At 40.1% G+C, this 27143-nt stretch overlaps 1 protein-coding gene across 1 annotated transcript; it reads right to left on the reverse strand.

The window, feature by feature from the left end:
• Positions 1-1580: 1580 nt before the first annotated feature.
• On the reverse strand, positions 1581-16710 carry Car2 (carbonic anhydrase 2). Its single transcript, NM_019291.1, is given in 7 exon segments — positions 1581-2368; positions 5388-5543; positions 7031-7093; positions 8238-8330; positions 8751-8869; positions 15412-15609; positions 16669-16710. Coding segments are annotated over 7 exon segments (783 nt in total). The 5' UTR covers positions 16703-16710; the 3' UTR covers positions 1581-2248.
• Positions 16711-27143: the final 10433 nt, after the last annotated feature.

Here is a 27143-nt window from a genome sequence, read left to right on the forward strand (position 1 = left end):
AACTTCCATAGCTTGCTTTGATGATGGACTCTACATACACATGTGTATATGTATGCATGTGCTCTTGCATGATATAAGTGTGCAATAGCATGTAAGTTTGAGTACACATAGTTGTATACATAGATGAGATGTAGCTAGAGGTGGAAGTAAAAAAATGGCTATGTGTTTACAAGTAGATAAAAATGAGACCAAGACAAAGCTCTAAGTATGATATTAAAGGTAGATTCAGAGATCTTGAGGAGAAAAGAGGCTGTTGGCGAGTGAAATTTGGACCAAAAATAATTGCGCACGGGTCGGGTAAATGAATACTACTTTCTGATATCTCTGGCCCATTCTGCTCTGTTTTAAAATACACATAATATTTGTAGAATATGACTAGGAAGGGTTATGGACACAACAGTAAATCATACTACATTGTACCTTGAAAAAACCAGTTGTCACCAATAGATCATATACTATATAAAATCTTACATGTCAACGAACGTACATTTTGCCAGCACACTGTGTGTGTGTGTGTGTGTGTGTGTGTGTGTGTGTGTGTGTGTGTGTATACAATTGTTTGGCATTCTCCATGTATCCAGTGTTTAGGTCTGTGGCACAAATGACGTTTCTAAAGGTTGACTTTGGGTCATAATGCATACAGACTTCAAAGTTTTTAGGAAGTGGGAATGTGGGAGATGAAGAGAGATCCAGTGACTGTGGAAACAAAGACTAGACAGTCTTTCTTGGAAGGCAGTGCTTTCTGTCAAACAATCCAAAACTATGTACTAAGAACTGGGATCCATATCTTCTCTAAGAAGCAACCTTTTTATCAAAGATAGATGTGGATGGGAAACTCTCTCAACATCTCTGGCCTTGCCTACAGTGTGCGAGGCTGCCTGAACTGTGTAAAACTTTTTTCATATGTAATCTTGAGCCTCTGTCAGGAAAAATGCCTTCTACTCCCAATCCTTCCTAGTCTTCTCTAATGTCTGAGGTAAGTCCTTACTTACTGATGTCACACCCTGGTGCTCTACAGAAAATCCCTTAATCGTGGGCAGGAGGAGCAATTTGCAGCCAGAAGCCAGCATGGCAGGGTCTAGAAAGGAAATTGTGTAGTTTTCTATTTGTGAAAAATGGATTTTTCAGTTCCAGAACCATCAGCTCACTTTTGTCTTGCTCTATAAAATGAACAGCTTACTTAATAAAAAGCAATGAAGCTACATGGTAATTAGCCTTATATACAAAACGTCTGACATGCAACTTTAAAAGAAGAAATGTTTGCTTCGCTCACAATTGCAGAGATCTTGAGTCTGTGGTTAGTTGATCTCTCTCCCATGACTTTGGGCATGTGAGAAGGAAAAATGTTATGGGGGTGCATTTGAGGGAAGAAGCTTCTCCCTTTGTGGCACCATCAGTTCTGACTCTCTGGACGAGTTTCATAGGACTCTCAAAGGATCACACCAGTGCTCGGGGATTTGCTTCAATTTTAATGGCTGACTATATATAATGAATTGATATGAACCCAGTAGGCAGTCATTTGTTCACCCATTTCTGTCCCTGTGGCGCAGACAATAAGGAACCCAAAATAGAGTTCTGAATTTTATTAGAGAATATATCTAAAATACATTATCCATTAGGTTATGGTAAGTTATCTGAAGGGAAATATACTCTGTATCACAACTATATCAATTTTTACATCTTCATTTACACCTCTAGAAATCAAAAGTCACTAAGTTACAACATAATTCATATTTAAGAATAACTTTGCTACAAATATATAAGCTTTTTAAAAGTTTTTCTTTAATATAAGATCTTGGAATAGTGAACATTCATCTAATTAATAACCATAAAACTATGACTGTTTTACCTGATTTGCCTAAATTGCCTCAGTTTGTCTCATGATGTGGATTTGTAATCAATCATTCTACCTTATATGGTTTTAAAAATAGCATTTTAATAAACAGGCCTGAGTACTCATTATTCTATGGCTGTGAAGAAGCAAGAGGCCATATCTGTTCTTTGCATTGCATTGTTGTGGCTGAGAAAGGATGCCCTAAGTCAACCACCAGCCTGCCACCATGCTACCACCACATGAGACACCTGGGTCTTCCTTTTCACATTTTATTAGTAAGCACAATGGGTGAGAGGTAAAAAGGCCTACAATATCAGATGCAAAGTCGGGATCTGAATCACCAAGGCGGAACTGTGCTTAGCTACAGAGAGGCAGCCACACTTGTGCTTTTTGGACCCCAGCTGCAGGGTCATTTTATTTAAAGGACGCCTTGATCTTTCTGTTCTTCAGCGGCTGAGCTGGACGCCAGTTGTCCACCATCAGTTCTTCAGCCTCCCCCTCCGAATTGAAGTTCAGTTTACGGAAATGAGACATCTAAAAACATAATGTAATTTTACAAAGTTAGTTTCAGGCTGGAGAGATGGCTCAGCGGTTAAGAGCACTGCCTGCTCTTCCAGAGGTCCTGAATTCAATTCCCAGCAACGACATGGTGACTCACAACCATCTGTAACAGGATCCGATACCCTCTTCTGGTGTGTCTGAAGTCAGCAACAGTGTATTCATATACAAATAAATAAAGAGTTTTAAAAAATTAAATAAATAGAGTTTTAAAAAATTAAGTTTCAATTTAAATTCAGCCTCCAAAACTGGATGGTGGTGGTGCACACCTTTGATCCCAGCACTTGGGAGGCAAAGGCAGACAAGAAAGGAAAAGAAAAAGAAATGAAAATTAAAAAAAATTACCAACTAAATGCAACCCCTACGTGAGAAATCTGTTTACGTATAATATACAAAAAGGTCTTTCTTTAAATAAAAATTTTCATGAGCTTGCTTTTCTTGCTTTCCTTTTAAGTTGAATAAAAATCTGTAAATACCTATGACATGTAAAGCAATGTATAATTTTAAATACATATTAAGGTTTTGTTTTCTATCCCAGAGAAGACAAAGTACATCAAGTGTTGGGTTGGGTAAAGGAGCAGGCTTTCCTGCTCCCAGGAAGAATGAAATACTGATCTCACATTTAGACATTTAGACCTTCAGGTTGCATTGGGGTTCTGAGACAGCTGAACCCATGAACTGGCTGTGTTTTATTTTCCTTTGAGCCAGTTCTGGTGTCCTGGCTCAACATAGACATGGGCAGATTCAAATGTGAAAAGTTCTGCTGTAACACTCAACGGATCTCTCTCTCTCTCTTTCTGTCTCTCTCTCTGTCTCTCTCTCTGTGTCTGTCTCTGTGTCTGTCTCTGTCTGTCTCTGTCTCTGTCTCTGTCTCTGTCTCTGTCTCTCTCTCTCTCTCTGTGTGTGTGTGTGTGTGTGTGTGTGTGTGTGTGTGTGCTCATGTGTTTGTGGATATATGTGCACATGTGGGTGCACATGCACTTGGAAGCCAGTGATCAGCCTCAAATACTGTTCAGTAAGTGCTGGGGCCATTTGCTTTTTCAGAGAAGGTCTTTCATTGGCCTAGAGCTTGCCTAGGGGGGGCTGGCTAGCTTGTGGGCTCTAAGAATCCATCAGTCCTCACTCTCCTAACATTGGGATTACAAATTAACATGAATATACCCAGTGTTGTCACATGATGTCTGGAGTTTGAACCCATGTCCTAGTATTTCTAAGATAAGTACTTTGAAGATTGACTGAGCCACTTCCCAGTCCTAAAACATTTTGATCAGTTGATATAGATAGCTCCATTATGGTCCCTTTCCATGACTCACATTATATTCAAATGTCAATAACATAACTCATCAGTTTAGGATCAGAGACAAGGCTGTGTATAGAAAAGTAAGGTATCAGAATACAACAGATTGTTTATCCTGTATATCAACCAACCACTCCTAGCACTCATACTTTCTCTTAAACTAATATCAGTTTGCTGTCCCAGAGAAGACAAAGTACATCACAATAGACAACTGTAATAAGTTTTAATTTTTCATGCTAACACTGTCTCTTGCTGAAATCTGACTTAGAAATGGGCAAGGAGCAAAATGCTAGTCAGCATGAGGGGAAGATTTGTTGAGCATCGCTGATCTTTAGAACAAGGCTTCTGTGTTCCTGGGGAATCAGTGGAAGGTGCCTCAGAGGTGGGAGTGCCTGGATGTGACACTCAAGAGTATTTTCAACCACCTAGCTTGAACAGAGCCAAGAAGCATAGCAAAACAAACAGAATCTCAAAAGAAGAACCAGAGCTGTGACTCTGAGCTATACAGAAGACCTCCAGATCCTGTGCACCATAACACGCAATTCATATGTGTAGTTTCACACTATTTTCTAAGATAAAGGGCAAATTCATTGCCTATAGCTTTCTATCTGTATTTGGTCTAGAGTGTGTACAGACAATAAGTCTACCTATCAAAGGAGCTATTGATAGGAGACTTTGAAATATCTGAGCTGTTCTTAGTGGAGACATCAAAGGAATGCTGATATTTTGCACCATATCTCAAGCACCACGTCTACAACAAGAAGTGGCATTTTAATCTTTTCCTTGTGCTACTTCATGCTGCTTGCTCAACTGTTAAAACTCCCGGTTTAATTTTCAAGCCACATACCAGGCAAACATACTGTTTTGTGGCCCACTTTGACTACACTACATGTGAGCTTCTAGTTGTATATTGATTTCCTCAAAGAACAAGTATGAATTAATTTTATGATCAACACATCAATATTCTAACAGAGAGCACAGAAAAGAAAATATGTTGCCAGCCACACCTGGTGCTGCCCAAGGAACTTCATGGAATGCACTTCCATTTTCCGGTGCTTACAGTTTTTATCAGCAAATTCCAGACAGTGAAATAAACTCTGGCAATGTGAACTTTCTTGCATTTTACAGGTCTGAATGCTCATGATTCCAAAAAGTTCCAGGTTTAAGTTACACAGATACTCAAATAATTGTCACTGAAAACTGTCTTTTATATTACTGGGATCTATCTGCCTTTTGTCATTCTCGAGAAATGTCCATTTCCCACATTTCAGCTTTATGCTCAGAGTGTCAGGAGGACTGTCAGGATTCAGAAGTACATCTCACACTCACAAGTGACAGCTAAATTCTTATGTCAGTGAGCAGGAGGCTGGGACTTATCACTGACATCTATGTGACTTTCAACATGAAATCTCATTTTTCAAAGCTTCTATTTCCTCCTGCCTGTTAAAAAAAGAACAAGCTAATAAGCAGATATCATTCTCATATAATCCTCACAATAACCAACACTTTCACAGATTAGGAACCTATCTGAGTACTGCCGAAGGTGTTGACGAATACCAGCAAATCTTTACTAACTGCCAAGCACTCTGTGACACCAGCCACAGGGTAAGACATCACAGGAGGATTAAATCCCAGACCTGACTGCGAAGAGCAGCTTTTCTGCCTCCACTGAAAGAAAACTCTCCCTAGAAAACCAACCTGCTCACTGCTGACAGTAATGGGTTCCTTGAGCACTATCCAGGTCACACATTCCAGCAGGGGCGGAGTGGTCAGAGAGCCAGGATATGTCCAGTAGTCCAAGTTTCCAGGAAGAAGGGAGCAAGGATCAAAGTTAGCAAAGGCTGCACGTTTCCCCTGCAGACCAAATGCATGGAAAACAGTCAGCACTAGATCTGCACTAGGAAAGATTATCATTCACAAGTCTAGTCTCCTCTTACTGCAAGACTTTTGTGCAGGGGTTTCTAGTCTACTGACAAACAAAATGAAGAGAACCAGCACTAGACATTTTGTTTGGACACATAGATTGGCAAGTGAGAGCATGAAAAATTACATATTATGTTTCATCTTGTCATCCAAACAGTTCCTTAGGTTTTTCAGTGCCCTTAACTGATTACATCTGGCATCTTAAGCCATATTGTTACCACTAAAATGGTAAATATAATTAGGTTGCAATAACAGAAATATAGGATCTTTGACAATAAGGTGATAATTTTGCAATGACATTTCACAGATCCATTAGAATTAAAGCACACTGTTCAGCTCTGGACATGGCACTTTCAAAGCAGTAACTGTGGGTGGAAATGTGAGATTTCACACCAGTGTTTTCTTTAGAAGGTCACTGTGAGACGAAGCAGTATAAGAATAAATAAAGGGAACTAGAGATAATTAGCAATCAGGAGCAAGAACAGGACCATAAGGAAAATGCATCAGGGTTATCACATGTGATTCAATGAGGGGAATGATAGGTGCAAAGATTTACTTTTTTTTTTTTTTAGTATTCAACACAATATTTTTATTGCTTGTTTTGGAATTCCATATAATATAACCCAGTCAATTTCACTTCCCAATCTTTCCAGGTCCACAGCCCACTCTTGTGACCTCCCTAAAAGAAAAGGAGGAGATAAAACAAAAAACAAAAACAAATCTAATTTGTGTTGCCTATTTGTGTTGAGTTTGGTTAAACTTCCAATGACCAGCTCTGTAACAACAGCAACAGCAACAACAGCAAAACCTGAGTTCTTTCCCACTCCCCTTGCTGTCAGAAGTCACAAAAATTGTAAAGAGCGACGCACCAGGATGTTTACCACAAGTTTAAGAGGAAAGATTTACATTTAGTAAGCTGGCTGCTACGTCAGCTTGAAGATGAGCCTTGGGAGCCAGCCTGCCATGTGACCAGTCATTGCAAGTGGATGCTCAAAAGCCTCACCACGTTAGTGCTACACAGAGGATTTAAGTCCAGGATGGATGAACTCAGGTCATGGAATATGAGTTTCCATGGAGCAGGCCTTTGTCCATCCCACACATCTCCGGATCTCTTGGGTTAGTTAGCATCGTGATCACAACATAGCAAGCTTCTCACAGCACTTTCTACATGAATCATAGGGTGGTTTGTTCAGAGGAGTTTTCTGACTCTTTGATGTTCTCTGGTTCTTGCATATGTATGCTTCTAATAGTAAATCATTATAAACCACACTATTTACCAGAATTAGAGCCTACTCTGCAGGAAAAAAATCATTATATATAAGCAATTATTTACTTCAGTAAACTGTTCACCCAAATACTATGTCATCAATAAGTCTGATCAAAGGAAGTTTTTAAAATCAAGATATTGAATGAGTTACCTTTGTTTTAATGGAATGCAGTGCTTCAGTGATTTTCTGAAGGCCTTGTGAGGCAGGTCCAATCTGCAGAAAAGCAGGGGTTATAAGGCCTTATGAGTCAACAGGTACCACAACAATTTTGGGTTTTTTGTTTTTGTTTTTATTGGTTATTTTATGTATTTACATTTCAAATGTTATCTCTCTTCCCAGTATCCCCGCCACAAACCCCCTAACCCTTCCAACACTATCAAAAATTGCTCAAAGAAGAACAAGTAAAATCTACCCCTAGACATCTGTGACTTGTAAACACTGACAACACCTGTTTTGGCAGCTGTCACTGAATCCTTAACCCACCTCAGCTTCTGACTCTGTAACTCATTTCCCTGAATTAGCTTGCTATCACCCTATCACCACCAACTGCTAAGCTCAAAGAAAAACATCTTACCTCAGTGGATGCCTTTGAGGAGCTCACGCTCTTGTCTACCCTACTACATACACTCTCTCCCTGTCCCCACCCCCCCCACCCCCCAGGCCTTTCTAGCAGTCTCTTGACTCCTGTTTCTTTTCAATCATTAGTAACCATGGCCCAAGTGCTGGGAAGCCCCACACTAGCTGTTTCTCAGGATTATATCCCGAGCACGAGCACTTTTATCACGTTTCTCTTTCCGCTGCCTTTGGATGACTTAAGGAGCTCTGAAGCTTCCATTTCAGCATGAGATACTCGAATGTCCACCCCACAGTGTTCTACACTCCCCTTTACAACTTGCTAGGGGCAGCTCAACTCAGATCCCATAGTTTCTGAAATTTTTGCCAGTGATGAAGTCCTGTGTTAGAACCACCCCATCAGGACTCAATTTCAATTTGGCATTGTCTATCCCAAAAAAACAGAGTAATAATCTTCACTGAAGGTTCAATTTAAACAAATTATATCCTATCAGCCATCTTCAGTTTAACCTTGTCTATTCTTCACATTAATATCTAACCGATTTCTAAGTGACATACCCCAAAATGTCTCTCACATATTCATAAGGAAGGCATAGAATGATGAAGGGAGAATTAAACCTGAAAATACTTAAATACCAGAAGCATTTCCTCAGATTTTTTGTAGAATGTTCTTCCTGTTATAAACATTCTGTCTAGTCAATCACCTTAACAAAAACAAAACAAAACAAAACAAAAATCAACCAAAAAAAAAAAAAAAAACCAAGGGTTTAGGCAATTAACTAACCTTCAAAAAAATACCTAAAACAGCCAGTCCATCTGGGTGCTGCACAGCTTTTCCAAAATCCCCATATTTGGTGTTCCAGTGAACCAAGTGAAGCTAAAGTCATGGGAGACAAAACCACAGTAAATGATTCACAGGATAAAAGCCACCAGATCTTACCTAATGACTACTCTTTCCTTTATAGGTAAAGGTTATTACAGATAAAATGTGGATAATTTTAAGCAAAACTTCATTTAATTCTATACTGGTTATACTGGTTATACACATCACTTCAAGAGCACTGCTAAGACAAGGACATGTAGAATTTTTAGAAAGGGCAGATTTTATTTATGAATTTATAGTAAAATAAACTCAATGCTATTCTTACAGCCTTAACTGGATGGTGACAAACACCTAAGAAACGATGGAAGATCCTTCGCAGAGAGTTTGTTTACTCAGTACGGGATGGACTTACAAAAAAACTTTGAAAATTAATACTAAAAATGGATTTTCCCTGTAAACAAGAGATGATCTTACCTCTGCAGCATATTTTTTTTTGTTCACGGTGTGCTCAGAGCCCTGGCCATCAGATGAGCCCCAGTGAAAGTGAAACTGGATCAATCTGTAGGAGCCACTGAGGGGTCCCTCTTTCAGCACTAGAATTATAATGTGTGCATGTAATGTCTCTTTATACATAACATACACACATGCACTCACGCACACATACACACAGAAATTAAAACCAGACAGACTTAATATAGTGCCAACTAAAGCTATTTCAACTGTTTTATTTTCCTATGTGCTAGCTGGTAGAAGACAGATGCCTTGTCCATCATGGCTGGGCTTTATCACTGGTATGTCTCCTATAGATAAAGATCCAGAGAGAGAAGGTTTACAATTAGTAAAAGGACTAGTAGAATGATCAATCTATGAACCCAAGGACCTGTTTTCTATTTGGCCCAAAGATTGTCCTGACTTCCTGCCAGTTAAACACCGTAAATATTATAAATTTAACTATACTTATGCTAACTGGCTCTGTCACCTGAAAACTTGTATCAAACCTCTAGGCCTTCCTAACCTGTAAAATATGTGCACCCAGTTATTTATTTCACTAATAATCATCTGTATCATCTCTAGCATCTGTATGTTTTAGGTGCTTTGTCTTCTACAAACTAAAATCTAAGTACAGGAACTATACTGGATTCTCTCTCCTGGAATTAGGAAGGCTTTACTAAATCATCATAGAGGCCACATGCTTCAATTCCTCCATTCATAGGTACTTGACCAGTATGACTTGGAAGAGGATTATAATAGAAGTAAACAACTAAAACTTTTGCTTACTCGCATGTATCTATGATATTTAAACAATATAGTCAAATGTTCTCAGAAGTCACTCAGTTCTGCTCACTTATTTTCTCAGGACTGAGATAAAAGCATCTGTTACTTGGGTACATTTTTTTGTCCTTAGACTATAGTTCTATAAAACAATGAGCTTAACTCCATGGTGGCTTTGTAAAACATAAGACAGAGTCTCTACAATAAACTTTATTTGCTTCATTTCACTCAAATATGTTTAGTCAGTAGCATGGCCTATTAATCTATTCAAAGTAAAGGATGAAATCTGGCTGAGACATGCAGTGTAGCCTTTCCACAGCACCTATACAATCACTGGATGCAGACTCTTCCAACAAGCCAAGAGGAAACAAGAAGAATGAATCATAAATGGTATCATATTACACATACATGAAGAAATATGACCTTGTATATACTATACAGAGAACAAGTCCCTTAAAGACCAGAAGCTACTATCTATCTGTGTTTATCTGATGAGCCAGCAAAGAAAAAAAATTAAGGCCAGCTTCCTATACTAGTCTATTTGGAGTTTTGTTTGTTTCTTTTTTTCAGAAGCGAAAGAACAATTTTCTTAATAATACCTGCGTAACAATGAAATCATCTTTATAAAGCAACTTAGTAGTAGGGAAAAAAATTCTTTACGTTACTGCCTCAAAGCTCACGACCAATTGACCGATCATATACAGAAAATGCCATGTATAGAGTCATTAGCTCTGCCATGGGCCAAATCCAGTTCAGTGAACCTACCCTAAGCATCAGACATCACCAGTGTAAGAGTGTCTGCTTTTCCAGAGAAGAGAATCAAACTAGCATCTCACATTGTCAAGTAAACAAACAGTCCCACTAGTTCTTATTCCCTCCTTTCAGACCTTGAAGTTCCATCGTCTTTCAATTGTTTTAGCAGATATTTTAAGCACAAATATGTTTTGAGTCCACATATACCTTTATTTTATTTGTGACACCAAAAGAAACGATTCAATGATCTAACATACCCCGTGGTAATTTTTAACACTAGACAGCTGTCTTAGCTCACATTAAAATATAACTGTTACTATGCAGATTAGAAGGCCATTGTAATTAGAAAAAAAGTTATTAAATTCTTAGAACTGAGTTGCTACAGAGAGCAGAAATTTGGGTTTCAGAAAATTGTGAGCATGGAGTTGATTTCATGCTTGGAAAACATTGCTATAATCATACAGTTCTTTTATCTCAGATAGATGCAACATGTATTACTTTGTCTAAGAAATAAAAATTACCACACTTTGATTAAATTTAGCTTACACTATATTCCAAGATACATTTATTCATTCTGAGTTATTAAATACCATTTTAAAACTGTCTTGGTTTATAACGAAGTCGGTTTTTCTCATGCAAAATTATATTTTCAGTGTAGTAGAAATTACTGACTGTGTGCTTATCCTCTATAAAAATGCAGACATTGGTGGTGGGCAGGCGTTCTACAGATTCCGTGTTCTCAGTGTGCCATAGAAACATGTTCCACCAGGTGGCAGATATAGAACGAGAACTTTCAAATTTCAATTTAAATTCCATATCAAAACTTGTCCCAATTTTAACTTTGTAATCTATCATCAGTTAAACACAATATAAATACCATATAACACTATATAATAATGCCTTCTTATACTGGATACTTAAATTATTAAGCTGTATTTTCATTAAGAAAGGAGATTTTTACAGTAGTGAAATAAATTAGAAACCCATATAAAAATCACTGAAAATGTACCATTGCTCACTATTTTTCTTCTTGGTCACTACTGATAATTAAGATGTATTTGAACAACAAGCTAAAGACCGTTGGGGTAAGTATTCTCCCTTAATTCCCAAATTACAATTTTAACAATTCCCTTTCAGACAAATAAATCCTTTCCACAGATAAGATGAAAATGTTAATAGCTAAAACATTTTCTCTACAAATACTCTGCAAATCTAAAATTCATGCTTGCAATCTTTACTACTAATTAGATTATGCATACTTTTGCATTAACAGCAGTCAATAATCCTAGAACTATAGTCATGCAAACAAATCTGAGAGGGGTTCTTCATGTTCCGTTTCTTCTAACCAGTTAACAATCAACAGTGTACAGCAGTTTTAGCTGAACTTATTTAGGGATTACATAAGTTTAAGCTTGACACCTTTTGGGAGTAAGTTTCACTACTCATAGCATTCAGGAAACTCTGGTCAGTGTCCTAGGTATTAATAGTTATTCTGACATCACTAACTCTGCACACGGAAACCCTCCATTGGTTGCTTAGTATCACTTGTGAACGGTAAGTTTACAGCTTCAAAATTAAGTCCCTGGAAAGTCAACAGAACCCAGGTACAAAGCCCCATTATGTTATCCACACAATGGTCAGCTTCAAAGGCAAATGAGGGTCACTAGGCCTCTTTCTTTCTTCTTGGAGGAACATAAACAAATAAGCACTGTTTCAGTTTTTAAAAGGAGAGTTAACTGAGATGAACAGTGGGTGCTGACCCAAGAATTCTGACATTGCTCTCCTAATTCCTCCCTAACTTTATAATGAAGCAGAGAGAGTTGGAAACACATCAGCAAGAGTTAATAAGTTAGGAGTGGTTAATGCTTTGACTCCTTTTGTACCAGAAAAAGCTGTCAAAAAAAAAAAAATCTCAAGCAGAGAAGGTTATTTCTTAATAATACTTTTTAAAAGAACGTATTAGCAATTTTTCATTAATTTAAGATTATTGGCTTTAAAGGAATGTTGACAATTTTAGTGTGAGCTTCCAGTCTAAAACTTGTTAATTCCTTGTTTTAAAAGAATTACCTCCAAGTAAATAAACACAACATCAAACCCAGTTAGCTCAGTGTCTGACACCAGGTACTTAAGCCTGGGTGTAAGATAACATTCAGAACACATTGCAAGGCCTCACTTCAAGATAAACTCTAGAAGGCTGAGATCTCCGTGCTGAGGTGGGGAGTAGGGCGGGGTGTGTGTGTGTGTGTGTGTGTGTGTGTGTGTGTGTGTGTGTGCGATGATGGATGCATTTAAATACAGAAAGGAAAAATTTGAAAAATTCAAAAAATACTAAAACAAATGGACAAAAATAACTCAACAAAGCATTGTTAAAATGCTAACTTTCTAAATAAAATACCAAGTGTCCAAAATAAATTATTTTTAGACTTTAAGTGTAAAGAAAAATTACGTTGACTTTTTAAAACACGGTACATACAACCGACGATCGATAATATTTATCATTTGAAGATTTTTACTTGTATTCTTGTTTTAAACACTGATAGTTAGAAAGTAGTGTTGCAAAGGACAAGCCTAAGCAAGCCATTCTTTCCTTCCTTCTTCCTGCCTTCCTTGTTTCTTTCTCCCTTTGTCTCTTCCTTCCTGTTGTGGGCTGACTACAGTATCACTTCCATTTGTTAAACCTTTGAGAATCTAAGAATCTTAAAAAAAAAAAAAAAGAAAATTTAAGTAGCATATTTCCATGTGACATATTACTATTTAACATAGTCTGTAAGTGGGTTTTTCCTTTTATATCAATATTTTAATACATTCTAGATTCTTGTTTAACCAGAGTAACTGAAAGAGATAGGAGACACTAGCCAAATTACAAAGGAGTCTTTCATGGGCAAAGGAGAACTATAATCTTTGCTGACCCTTGTTTTTCCTAGACCTTGTTGCTATCTAGGGCACACAGACACACATCCTGTGCTCTCTTTAATCCCCTGGAGCTTCCTAAAGCCCTTTGCTGGAGTCTCTTCCAAAACACCCAAACCCTTTATTTCTCTGAATGAACCTTATTTGCTCTGGAAAGCCTTTACAGAAGTATCATGTGGATTACCAAGCCTCCTCCATGTTTCTACAGTTTCTAAGACCACATAATTTTTACAAGTACCAAAGTGACAGCCTTTCCTTCTCACAGATATTGATAGTCACCCAACTGATTGTATGTGAATCTCTAGCTAATTGACTTTCAAATCCAGGATTTCCCACCAGGGAAGGGAGTTAAGTCAAAAGAAGTATTGGCAGCCACACTTCCTGTTCCCCACACCCTTCCTTCCCTGGAGGCTGCCTGGAAATTCAAGGGCTTAGCTGCGGTCTCCTGCTAGGAAACCATCTCCTTTACCCTAGTCTCTAAAAGCTCTGGAACCCTGACTTGTGCCAGCCGAGCCCCCATTCCTCTCTTCAAACCGCCCTTGCCCATGCTGTCTGTCTCCAGTGCTAGGGCCTCAGACTCTCAGAGAATTCTTACAACAATATTTCAATGACTTCTTGGATGTCAAATCAAGAGCCCCAGTTCCTTGAACAGTTTCTTTTTGCCTGTATCAAAGTTACAGTCAGAGCCTATATTTTTATATCCTTCTCTTTTAGATATTTTCAATACACGCTGGATTCTGAGGACACAGGAAAGGAATCTGGCTCACCTGCCCTCGTGACCCTTAGTTTACGAACCCTGACTGATATTAGTGATGATGATATTATTAGGAGAAAGACTCCCTGTTAGGCAGACAGGGATGGGGGGTGGGGCCGGCTAGGTAGCAAAGGTAGTCAGTTTCCAGGATGGCCAGCTTCTTTGTCACCCTCATGGCTTGAGACAAAAAACCTGGCAGCTTAAAACAAAGGCTCTGTAGGACTTCGGTCTCCCAGAAGCAGCAGGCTCAACACATTCCAAAGCCTGCTCTGGTCACACACAGTTCTGGACCAATCAATTGTCCTAGCTTCCTTCAAACTGACCAACCCTGAATGACTTGTCAGGCTTTGAAACCCCCTGCCCTGGAGAAAAGGCTTTTTTTTTTCTTTTTGAGTCTCTCCTCTTCTTTGCAGAATGTCTTTTTCTATGTGTGTCTGTAGCATTATGTGTGTTTCTTCACCTCCCAATAAACCCACCTTTCTTCAATGGTCGATTCTTAGGTATTTGAGATTTCTCGGCCGATATTGAAATATAATGGCCAACCTGATTATAATGCTTTAATTAAACATTAGATAGCAAGCTGGTATTTAGCATGGTCATTAGCACCAACTCTGACAGCAATAGAAGCTGTTTCCTCTGTCTTTGTCTTTTTCCTCTAATATACCCCTTACTCCAAACCACCAGCAAACAATGTGTTTACAGCCCCATTTCATTCAATGACCTTCAAAGGAAAACATTCAGGAAAATAGGACACTGGCAATTAAATCAACTAGCAGGCCGTAAAGGCAGCCACTGTGTCTAAATGGGACAGGGACTCCTTTTCCTAAAGAAAGAAAAGCATTCACCAGCATCATGTCAAGAGGCCCTATTACAAATAAATTACTGTAATTGGATTTTTTTTTTCAGTAACTGTCTAAGCATATCCAAACAACTGAAAAATCTTCACTTGTGGAATAAATTTTTGAACGAGATTCTGATATCTTTATGTATGCACACTATGCCGACACTGACAAATACGTACAGTGTTTACTGGGAACGTCAACCTTTTTAATCTTCAGATTAAAATCCCTTTCTGCACTGCTGATTTGAAGGCAGTACACATTAAGGCATACCTACTGAGAATAGCTATCGTCTGGGAGGACAAATGTTTTAAACAGAATCTTAAAAGTTTAAAAGTTTTGTGAATTCCCTGGTTTCTGTATTGCTCAAGACCCGCCTTGCCTGATGGCCTACATATCTGACAATCTGACAAGGAAGAATACAGTCCCTGAGGATAGTTCACAGTAATTAACCTACTTCTGGGACCAATGAAAGAAATCAGAGTGGCATCTTAGTTTCTGGACACAAACGGTCGTGGCAGGGACCTGCCTCCCGTGTCCCTGTATTTTCCATTAGGACGGAGAAATGACTACTGGCTAGAAAGCCTGATGTTTCCTAAACACTAACCTGCAAAGTCCTGGGAGTCATCAAACTCAACGTTGAAGGAATGGCCATTGTTGACAATGCTCTTGGAAGCAACCTTATCGTAACATATGAGCAGAGGCTGTAGGGAAGGGTCATGCTGGGCAGTCCCGGTGTCAATGTCCACAGGGGACTGTCGGTCTCCATTGGCAATGGGGAACTCCTTGTGCCAGTTCTCTGGTCCTAGAGATGAGAAGACAGCTGTGAGGTCACCCATGTGGGACACCAGCCACTGAAAGCCATCAGTAGCTCTAGATACAGTTAGCTCAGTTCCAATTTCGAAGGTGATACTCAATTAACATTTATGAAAACAATGTGCCTCTGTCCCCTTATTTGTAAGGTGGGGTAATAATATTGCAAGTCTACCTCATAAGGCCAGCACGAAAATTAGAATCAATATACATCAATTTCTTAACAGATGTCAGACAAGCATTAACAATTTTGAGGTCTTTTTACTCAGATTCAGTGACTAAAACTGGGCAGAGCTACTGACAAACAACGATGTGGTCTGCCTGGGGATATAAATTCTCCTGTGACTGAGTTTGGGATATATATTCTAAGGCATACCAGGTCCGAGAACCTCGTGCTGCCACACTAGGTGACAGTAAAAGCCATATAGTCCAAAACTCAAGCTCTGACACCTCCTTTAGAATTTTCTTTGCTGGGAAGCCCACACACTTTAACTGCAAGCCAGGCGCACCTTCCTTTTCCCTCAGCTGGCCTCAGGTACCCAAGGCCTTTGATCTGGAAGACATCTAGATATCTACGACTGACCCTCTAACACTGGAAGTTGAGAGATGAGTGGAAAACTCTAGAGCCAGAGCAATTAGATTCAAAAGGAATCCAGAAGATGCCACAACAAAGTACGCTGATAATCCTAGCCATAGTACAGCTGATACTGATACGAAAGGGACAAGGGGCTCCTCTTAACTTTTTTGCGACCCACAACTAAAATGTTAGTAATAACTCTTGCCCGATTCTGCCTCGGTTGGCCTTGGGTGACTAGCTGTGGTCACCACAGGTACTGTTCTCGGGTGTTGCGTTAGGTTATCCCTCCCAGCCCCTGTGCCGGACCAGGCAAGTTTGAGATCAGATCCTCGACAGCGCTCTGAGTCGGGAGCCAGGGACATCCCAGAGCGGGGACCCGGCATCCAACCTGCGCTCCGGGATCTGCGGAGCGAGGCAGGTGCCTGAGCCCAGACCGGGAGCGCGCAGCCCGGAGCGCGCGGCCTCTGCACTCACCGTTGCTCTTGCTGTATCCCCAGTGGTGGGACATAGTCACGCTGGTGATTGGGGCAGAGAAGCAGTTGTCGTCCGTCTAGTGGTCTTGCAGTATGTGTCCCGGTCGCACGGTCCAGCTTTTATAGGCTCCCGCCAACTTGGTGTTCTGGGCGGCCCAGGGGAGGGACCGAGTGGACCTGAGCAAGGGGAGGAGACGGTGGAGGTGGCGGACGGAGGTGACAAGCAGAGGTGACAGGCGGAGGCCTCGGTGCTCCGGGCCCCCGCACCTTGCTTGGGGCGGGGCGCCCTCCGGCAGCTCTCCGCTTCTGCGTCCGATCCGCTGCAGCAGCTGCGCGCTCTTCAGCTGGTCCCGGCGCGGCGCTGCCTCCGGGGCCCGCACCCCTACCCCGAGCCCCATTGTGAGCACAGACCTAGCCACCCGCCCGCACAGCCCGCACAGCCCTCACAGCGCGGCTCCGGCCACCCGGCCACCCGGTCGCGGCCCGCATGCACGCGGCTGCGGAGTTTGACCTTGGGCGGGGAGCGTCCTGGAGGCGCCCGGAGCGGGGATCCCGGAGTCCGGAGCGAGAAGCGGGGGGGCCCCCTGCTGCCTGGCTGCGGGAAGACGACCCGGCCTTGCCACGAGGGATCCCTCCAGCTTCTCACTTGCCCTACAAATTAACCCTAGGCACTGAGCTTTCTGGTTGCATGTTGACTTATAATCAACATTTCTCAAAAATCGCTTTGCTCTTTGGAATTGGATTTTTAAAACGTCTTCCCAAGGAGATGAGAACTTTCCTTTCCTGGTAAAGGATTTGTATTTGGTATGCCTAAACCAAACAAAAAAATTAATGAAAATGACTTTTAAAAAATAAAAATAAAAAAGGAAGGTAGCTCTATGACTTTCCAGGGACCTTGGGCGTCCCGGGGACACACCTCTCAATGTTCTTTGGTGCATTTTTTATTTAAACATGTCTCTTCATCTAACCCTTTGTTTTTATTATTTTGACTTTGAGAAGTTTTTTGTATTGAATCGATTGTGGACTTGAGGCCATAGTATTTAGAATTCAAAATGAGAAGGGAACTGTTTTTGTGTTTCTGTAGGGACGCCTAGACATCACGTCACCCATATATTAAAAATCTATGTGCTAGTATAATGAAAAATACCATCTGACTACTTTTTAAGTGTCCTCAGGATCATCATGTGCCTTTATTTCCTCCAGCGTCTCACAGAGATGATGCACACGTAGATCTCCATGTTCTTATTCTAAGATTCAGAAAACTCTGGTCTTCTGTATACATGACTACTCAAGTTGACGTCAAAGGAAATTTTTGACAAAGAATCTTCAATCACACTTTTAGGTTTCTAGGGCCATTACAAAATGCAGTTCACAAATAGTCCCTTCTATCTGTGACACTAGAGCTGCATAATTTGCCAGGAGTCTCCCATTTCCTGTGAGGCATAATGTTCCATTACCATCGTGCACGGAACAAGAACAGAATTGGATTAAGCACTTCTCAAGACTTCAGACCCCACCAATTCTGGTTGCAGCTATGGGAATCCTCATCATGTGTGCTTCATTTTAGTGGGAGCCGGGCTCCCTCTAGGGAGTCTCCCTTGCCCACCTTTGGACGTCAAGAGTGTATCAGGTATTATATTTCATATTCATTTCTTTTTCAAATTATATAGGTTGTAGGCATTTTCTTTCTGCCAGGTTTTCATGATGGCGATGGCTTCATAGTGTCATGTGAATCAGTCACTGTCTAGCTCTATTGTACTGAGGACTTATTCCTCCCAGGCTGTCATCATTCACTGGCTGCCAGAGAGTAACACTGGATTTTAAAAATAAAACCAGTGCTTATGTGTTTATGTCTTTTTAGAGGGAAGATATGTACCTCCTTCTAACCCAGGAGGTGGGGTGAATATACATATATATGTATGCATATTCATATATACATATACATACACATATTCATATTTATAAATATATAACATAACCAGGAAAAATCATATAAAATTACTAAAATATGTTCCAATTATTATAATAAAAAGTCTTTAAGATAAATCAGATCAAAATTTTAAAACAAAATGAGAAAGCATTTGATTTACTCTAAATACAGATAGTTAATATAGTTTACAAAGAAATATAAATGATTTATTCAATAATTAATGACATAAGTAGGTAGTTTCATAGTCATTAGAGTATTAAGGTTTTAGGAAGACTGAGAGCCATTCACTTCACAGGACTGCTAGAGTCCTGTACGTACACATCTCCCTAGCCTACTGTCTGTAATGCAACATTCTAAACTGACACAACTATCTAATCATCGATTTGTAACCCACCATTCCAATATGCTGTTGGCTGCTCATGGGGGATATGAAAATAATCGCAACCAGGTAGGGTTATAAGAATTCAGTTAGCAAGTGCACATTAATCACCTGCCACTTGCAGCAGTCAGTAAATTATGGCTTTAGAGTTTGTCCTAAACAGGGCTGTATAAAACATAATGCAATCAATATAAAAAGTAAACATCTGGCCAAAGAGAAAGAGAGCCTCCACCTGTGTGGACTTTTTTGTGGGGAGAATGAAGAATATTTAGGACATGAACATGATGACATATATATTATATATGGTTTCACTGTGTACCCTAAGGTGGCTCTGAATTAAATTTCAGCATGTCAACCATAATACTAAGTTAATAATGGTACTCATGTCACAGGGTCATGGTAAGAACTAAATGATATAACATGTATAAAAGGGGTCGACATTAGGTCAACAATTACAGCTTATTAAATAAGAGTTATCATTTTATTATTGTATTTCTTTTATTATATCATTTATTATTGTATTTCTTGAGCTGCTACTAAGTGCTCCGTATTCTCCATATTTTGGTGGAAGTCCATTCACTTCCCAAGATTTCAAATGCTACTTTGGGCTGCTGCCATGTCAAATTGATGCTGGTCTTCCTGGAGACCATGATGAATGGATATGGAGGCTGTAGGGAACAGTAAGCAAACACAAGCCAAGTGAATTCCAACCATGCCAATGAGTGTGAAGCCTATGAACCAGGAATGAGGTAGAGTGGCACAGGAGAAGAGGCCACTTTTAGGCGGAGGGTCCTAGAAGCCCTTGTGAAGGAAACCCTTAAAGAGTCGGTAAGACATGACCAGGAACAGAACAGCTCAAGAACAGCAAATAAGTATAGGCCTGCACAAAGACGTTTCTAGAACAGAAAAGTTTGTAGCTTTACCACTGGGATCAACAAAAAGAAGAGAAGCAGCTGCATCAGCCAAGCAGGACTTGCAGCCAGAAGAACTGCACAGACCACTGTACCAAGGAGAGCTTTTCTGTTTGAGTGTATGAGGAAGCCAGGGGGCAGATGCAAAGGAGAGAACGACACAAACTATAACTAAGACACTTAAAAGTTTTAGGCAATCCATTCCAACTTTTCATTTTACAGACAAGAATAAGATGGAGGGTCCGTGTGACTCTTGCAACCCATGCCTTTGGTGTGTTTCTTTCCAAGAATCACTTCCAGAAAGAGTCCAAGTCCCTCTCACCTAGAAAGTCATCCAGCTCTAGCTCTGGCTTCCCTTTTGGCTTGTGACTCTACCAGTATTCCTCTAAAGGAATGAAAGCCATGTTCTGTGGATTTGTATTGAGTCTCTAGGTCTTACCTATTGCATAAGCCTACATGATTTATTCCAGTCTTCAAGCCTCCATGTGTTTATACGTGCAATGTATATAGCATGCCCAGGGCTGCTGAGCAATAAATTTCATTCATGTGGCTTAGCTGAGGCTTCCTGTGTATTGGCTCCTCTGTTCGTGTCCTTGCTATTGTCAGGAGAAGTGCCTATTTGTGAAATTAGAATTAAGCTTTCTGTGTGTGCTAGGTCCACCATAGGGCTTCGGTGTAGCCCTGAGCAAGATAGGCAGGCTCTCGCAACCTCCCTTGCTCCATTGTAAACTGATGAGGGAGAATTCTAGCTCCAGAATGTCAGGGGATTTAGCTCAGTGGTAGAGCGCTTACCTAGGAAGCGCAAGGCCCTGGGTTCGGTCCCCAGCTCCGGAAAAAAAGAACCAAAAAAAAAAAAAAAAAAAAAAAAAAAGAAAGAAAAAGGGTCTGGGCGATCTCAAAGGACTGGTCTGGTTTCATGCCTGGATAAATAATAGAATTATTATTATAATACTTTTTCAGTAAAATATAATAGATTGTCTTTTCTGTGCCACTAACTTGAATGGAAAAGAGTATTTAGAGTTTATATGTTCTAAACTTACTAAAAGTATTAATTTATCAATACAACTCTAAAAAAAATAAAATTATGTATCTACCAATACAGTTCTAACTGCTTCACATCAGTTTATACTGAAGCAGGGACAGAAATAAGTTTCTTGAGTACAGGTCACTCTGTTAGCAAGCAGGAGAGCCAGGTGTGAACCCTACTGGCAACTCTGGTTTGATCTGTCAGTGCAGTCCTCCTTGTCAAGGACCCTGCTTCATGGTTCTGGAATAACAATGTGTAAGAACTATATGTGCAGTCCTACTCTGGAAAGCCAAGTTGTGTTAACATGCCAAACACTTTTACATCATCCTGCCAAAGTCTCTCTAACTAAAATATGGCTCAGAGATAACATTAACTTTACATCTACAAACAGTTGAGTTCAACTGCCCTTAGCAAGCTGTTTTTTAGATTAAAAAATTTTTGTAGTATGTACATTTCTAAATTTAAAGACCTTTAACGAATGTCTTTGCTTTTTCATGATATCTGGTAATATTTAACTTCTATAAGAACTAAATCCATCCAAAGTAGTCAATGAACTCAAGTATGTTAACAAGTTTCCTTTTTACACAGAAGTGAAGGAAAAATTAAATGAGAGAATTAGACGAGTCTGTAAATTATACCTTTTTAATATTTGGTGATTCAGGGAAACTGCCATTTACTACACACAATGCTCTAAATACAATAAAGGCCGACATCCTTTTAGAACATCCATTCTCAACTGATCTGCCTTATAAGGCACATTGACCATCAATAGATATGTTTCTGGCTTTCCCACTTTGGGATACAGGGGTGGTATGTGGCTGGCATCCAATGGACACAATTCAAAAATGCACTACATATGCTCCAATGTACAGGAAAGACACTGGGAACTATTAACCCCCAATGCCACCTGTCTAGTATAACTTTCCTTACCCATTTTTCATTAGCTTCAGTCACCCATGGTCAGCCACATACAGGAAGTAGTAAGTAAGAAATTCCTAAAATAGAAAATTTATAAGATTTTTATCATCCTGTACTCTCGTGAAATCCAACAATGTTCTGCTTCATCTCACTCAGGTCATGAACTATCCTTTGTCCAATATAATCCATGCTGTTAACACTACCTGCCAATATCTATTTAGCAGACATCTTGGTTACCAGATTGACTACCCAGGTATCATATGATATTGTTCAAGCAATACCTGTTTTACATAGTGATGACCCATAGCACAAAAGTCGTAAGCAGGGCATGAAACATGGGAGGACAGAATAACTCTGGAACTCGGTGCCAAAGCTGCAGAATATTTAAGAGTAAGAATATTCTTGTGTGTGTGTTCTATCTACATTTTGAGGTAGGACTGGAAGTCTTGGGTTATATCCCCTCAAATAAGGAAAGTCCCACTATGTCACTCTGTGAAATCCTGACATAAGACTGTCTGTAAAAGGTTGATAGAACCCAGAGGCAGAATGCTTGCCTAGCACATTCAGAGTCTTGGTCTTGGGTTTATTCTTTCTGTGTCTCTTCTCTCTCTCTCTCTCTCTCTCTCTCTCTCTCTCTCTCTCTCTATCTCGCTCTCTATCTCTCTCTCTCACACATGCACACAAGCACACACACACACGCACACACGCACACACGCACATGCTATAAGATAATTCTTTTCTCAAAGGTCTGGGAAACAATTATGATAATTATCTTTGTATTAAAAACATCCGAGACCCACAACAGTGCTATGCTCCTAATATTCCCTCACTTACCCTTGGTTCATTGCATTGGGGAGAAAAGAATAGAACCACTGCACTCTGGGAAAATTGTCAGTTTATGCTGCTTGAATGGGCACCCAGTGCCACCCAGATTCTAACAGCTTGTTAGGTGAGCATTAGCTTCACCGCATGATTAAACTTCTCTTTTACCAATAAATCACCACTCTGGGGAATTTCTGGCTTCCTCTTACTAACACAAGCAAGCTAACACTTTCCATGCAGGAATAAAGGCATCAGAACTAAATGCTTCCTCTTGCTTAAGGGCAGGAGGCCAGAGTCAGCAGTTTTACTCACAGGGGAGCAGACAGCACACACAGCCAGCATCACCCAGACCTGTAACATGTATGAGTGGGCTTCAGAGAATGGACTTCGTTACATTTTATAACTGGTTTTCTCGTTTTATGCTTTGTCAAGACAATTCAGAAGCAGAAAGGGAAGGTATTTTTATTCAGACAAAAATTGTTCGAAAAGTTTTGTACTACTCAAAATCAGGATTTCAGGAAGAAAGCGTATAAGCTAAGAAAATTAGTCTGACTTTGAATTCTGACAGCATTTTCTTTAAGCATTTTTTCTTTGCTTCATAAAATAATTTTATGCGTTTTTACCACTTAACACAAAACTTTCAAAATCATACTCTGTAACTATCAACAGTATTTCTATGCCCCTGTCTCTCCTTCCTGACCCACCTTAGTACTGTGTCTAAAAGATAAATACACAAATCTGAATGAATAACTGGATATTATTTCAGTGGACAGACAAAATGTCACTTGTCTCATATATGACAAAATGTGTTTTCTCTCTTCTGTCTCTTCTCTACTTTCCTCACTCATCCTCCTTCGGTTCCTTTTTCCTTTCATCCCTTCCTCTATTCTTTCAGAACAACAGGTACCCTCTAAACTAACTTTCTTTCTTTCTTTCTTCCTTCCTTCCTTTCTTTCTTTCTCTCTCTCTCTCTCTCTCTCTCTCTCTCTCTCTCTCTCTCTCTCTCTTTCTTTCTTTCTTTCTGCATTGTCTGGCCAAACTGAAAGGGTTATTATAACTAATTCAAAATACACCCACCAAATTCTACTGCTCAAGAGTCAAGGCTACATGCTTCCCTTCTTCTACTACAGCAGGGTTTGCTGCTTTTCTAATATTCATGATTCAAGACTCTCTTAATTCATTTTCAGGTGCCCATTTGGTAAAGCTGTGCATGAAATAATGGATCAGCAGAGTGAGAAAGCATGGGGCTGAACAGGTTGGACAGACAGACAGGAGACCTGTTCGCCTGCTACTCTTGTAAGCAGAAAACTCCACCCAGCTTTCCACAAAAAGTACTCCACAGTTCAGAGGTATCCATGATGATACTTCCTTCCTCCAGGGCAGGAAGGAAATGGGACTTGTATTTATGATTAATTTTTCATCCTCTAAAATTATCTACTTTTATTTAATAAAACTATATAAAAGATATATGTTACATGTATGCCTATGTATCTTTTTAAAAAAAAGTCCCATTGGGGGTTGTGTGCCTCACTCACACTATCCCAAATATGCCTGGAGTCATGGTGGGCTCCCAGGTCTGCTGGCACACAGCCATGCGCTCCAGGTAACCTGCCCCAAGCCCTGTTATCTAAGTGTCCTTTCCAATGGGTGCTGATATCTCTAGTGAGCACTCCCCCGTGTTGCTGGCCATGCCTATTCCTGATAAGCTCTCCTGTTGGTAGTCACAGCCCAAATTAGCCTTTCCTTCATGCAACGCTCAGAGGCTGATCTTTTCTTCCTGTTCTTTTCTCCTTCATGCATCCAAGTAGTCTATTGACCTGGATTGATCTCCTGTACTCTTGACACATAAGCACATTAGAAAAGCATAGACTCATTCTGAGAAGAGGCTTTACAAAGTCACATGTGTATATGTATTCAAAACATGTGTCTCATGTCAAATGCTTGCTCAGATAGAGGCATTGCTTCCAGCCATGCCTTTTCTCTCAGCCCTTGCTTGTTTCTCGACTCCTCTGGAACTCTCTCTCCCTCCTGGGGCCCAATCTATGTTTTCTATCAATTAGGCTGCTAAGGACAAGAAGCTCAGCATACCTCGCAATCTTGACAACAGGCCCTTTAAAGAAAACAAAGTAAATGGGAAAAATTTGACTTTCTTTAATAAAATGTCATTAAAATATTTCTTTAAAAGAAAAGGATTTTCAGTAGGCAGCTAGAAATTTACAAATCAACCAATGAGCTAAGGCACAAAGGATCACCCAACCTTCCCACACCAAAATAATACTACTTTCTCTGAATTTATTATCTAAGGTCAAATTTCAGTTTTTATTTTTCCAAAAATATTCTAAGTTTTATTAAAAAAAAATTAAGGACGAATATGGCCTTGTGGTGCTTATACCCAGTGTCTTAAGCACCAGACAGGCTGAGTGGGAACACCACAAGTTCAAGACAAACCTTGATAATTTAATGCAAATCTGTCTCAAAATTAAATAACAACAACAACAATAACAACAACAACAACAATAACAACAGCAACAACAACAACAACAGAAAGGAGACAGGATGTAGCAGCTTGTGGTAGAGCACAAGGTTGAGGACCAGTATCATGCACACATAATAAGAAGGTATTGAATAGTAATTATAAGTACATGAACGATTTGATAGTATTTTTGTCGGTGCTCCCTATAGAGGGGTCATGTCCCTGAACTCACTGTCTTAGTGGAGTGTAGCACTTAGGAGTGCTTACTGTTACTTCAAAAGCATTCTATTCTCTGAGGAAGAGGATTCTTTAACATGTATATGGAATTGCTTTAACCATCCTCACACAAAATTGGAAAGAACTAGGGAACTAAAGTTACTACTGAAGAAATTTAGAGAAACTTCTAGAAAGAAAGAGAGCCCGGGAAGACAGAAGCATGGGGATGATGATACAAATAAGTGCTACTGGAGCCTAATCCACAGGCACAATGCCAGGCCCATTCCAGTGTGCACACAGGAGTGCAGGTGCTAAAGGAGATAAGTCCCTGAGTACAGAATTCCCTTTTCTATCTCCTAAAACACGTCTCTTCTCTACTGAATTCAGTTTTCAGTTCAAAAACAATGATCATTTAGATATATGTAAAACTGCTTTTACCCATGCATTTTCTTCATTAAAAAACTTGGATTCTCTAATATTCTAAAACCTCATTGAGGTATCTCTGCGTTTCAAAGGGTGAGGAAATAACTTTCACAAGAGTGCTGACAAAGACTAGCAAACAATACTGTACAGGTCTCACTTTACCATCCATTTATCCCTTATCAGTTAGACAAATACTTTTTGAGTTCTAACAGGTCCCTGATGCTAACTTAGGTCCTCAGGTCTCAAGATCAAGTTCATACTGCCATAAAACCTTGTGCCCCCCACTCCCCTCCGTACACCACACTCATACCAACACATATCACCTTTCATTTCACATAGAGACTTCAAATCTCTATTTGATGCTATTCCCATCAGTATATAGAGGAAGAGCTGTAGGCCCTTTATTTTCACTAAACTGTGTGGATCATTTCTCTCTCATTTCTACCCAGCACTGGGCCCTACTCTAACTTGGCTCTGCTTGGCTTGTACAATCCCATCCCCCTTGCCAGTTTCTCTGGGGCTCTTGCTCCATCCAGGTATGCCCCTGGTGACCTGAGGTCTTGCTCTAAGTTGCTCACAGAGAGGCAGAAGTGTGATTTCTGTGATCCTTGTTCTTTCCAGCACTTCCATTTGTTTTATTCTTCCATGGGAATCAAGTGGCCTTTAGGGAGTGACTTTCCTCTAACAAATGTGTTTGGAACTGTCCAAGTTTCAAAAGAGTGCATGGATGCGATAGAAATTTACAGGCCAAGTTGGAACAGAGAAAGTGTTTACTTTATGGAAAAATGTATTTTCCCTGAGGTTTCAGGCTCCTCTGCTTGGGACTGATTCATATACAAGGGAGAACCCGGTTCCCTGTTTACTGCAGAGCGGCTTCTCAACTGGCTAAAATTAGCTTTTAGATCACTGGGCTGATGCTGCCGCAGTGCACCCTGTCCCCTGGGACTGTGCTGTTAGAGTCGCTCTTGCTCTGGCTGATCACCTGTGATTATGTACCTGGCCAAGCTGTCACAGGTTGTACCTACTAAACACCCTCTCATCTACAGATCATCTCATTAGCGCTGGCCATCCCCTTGATCCTAGATGATATGCTTACACTGTTTGACTTCACTTTGTTCCATTAGAGTTGAGACTCCTCAGAAGCATGGATGCTTGCCTCCACCGTGATTTGTACAGCACATTTGGCATCCTCACTTTAGGACGTGCTTCGGCACGCTCAAAATTAATTTCCCAACAGGAGTCTTTCTGCCTTAGGTATTAAGATGGATTATTCCCCCTCACAAAGCACTGTAGGGGACCCCGTTTCATGACATTTGAAAAGCCAGTGTCACACAGAAATGAACATTATAATTCTTTGGCCTCTGCTTTCTTCCTGAT

This window comes from Rattus norvegicus, chromosome 2, assembly GCF_036323735.1.
Source record: "Rattus norvegicus strain BN/NHsdMcwi chromosome 2, GRCr8, whole genome shotgun sequence".
In the NCBI taxonomy this organism is placed as follows: domain Eukaryota; kingdom Metazoa; phylum Chordata; class Mammalia; order Rodentia; family Muridae; genus Rattus; species Rattus norvegicus.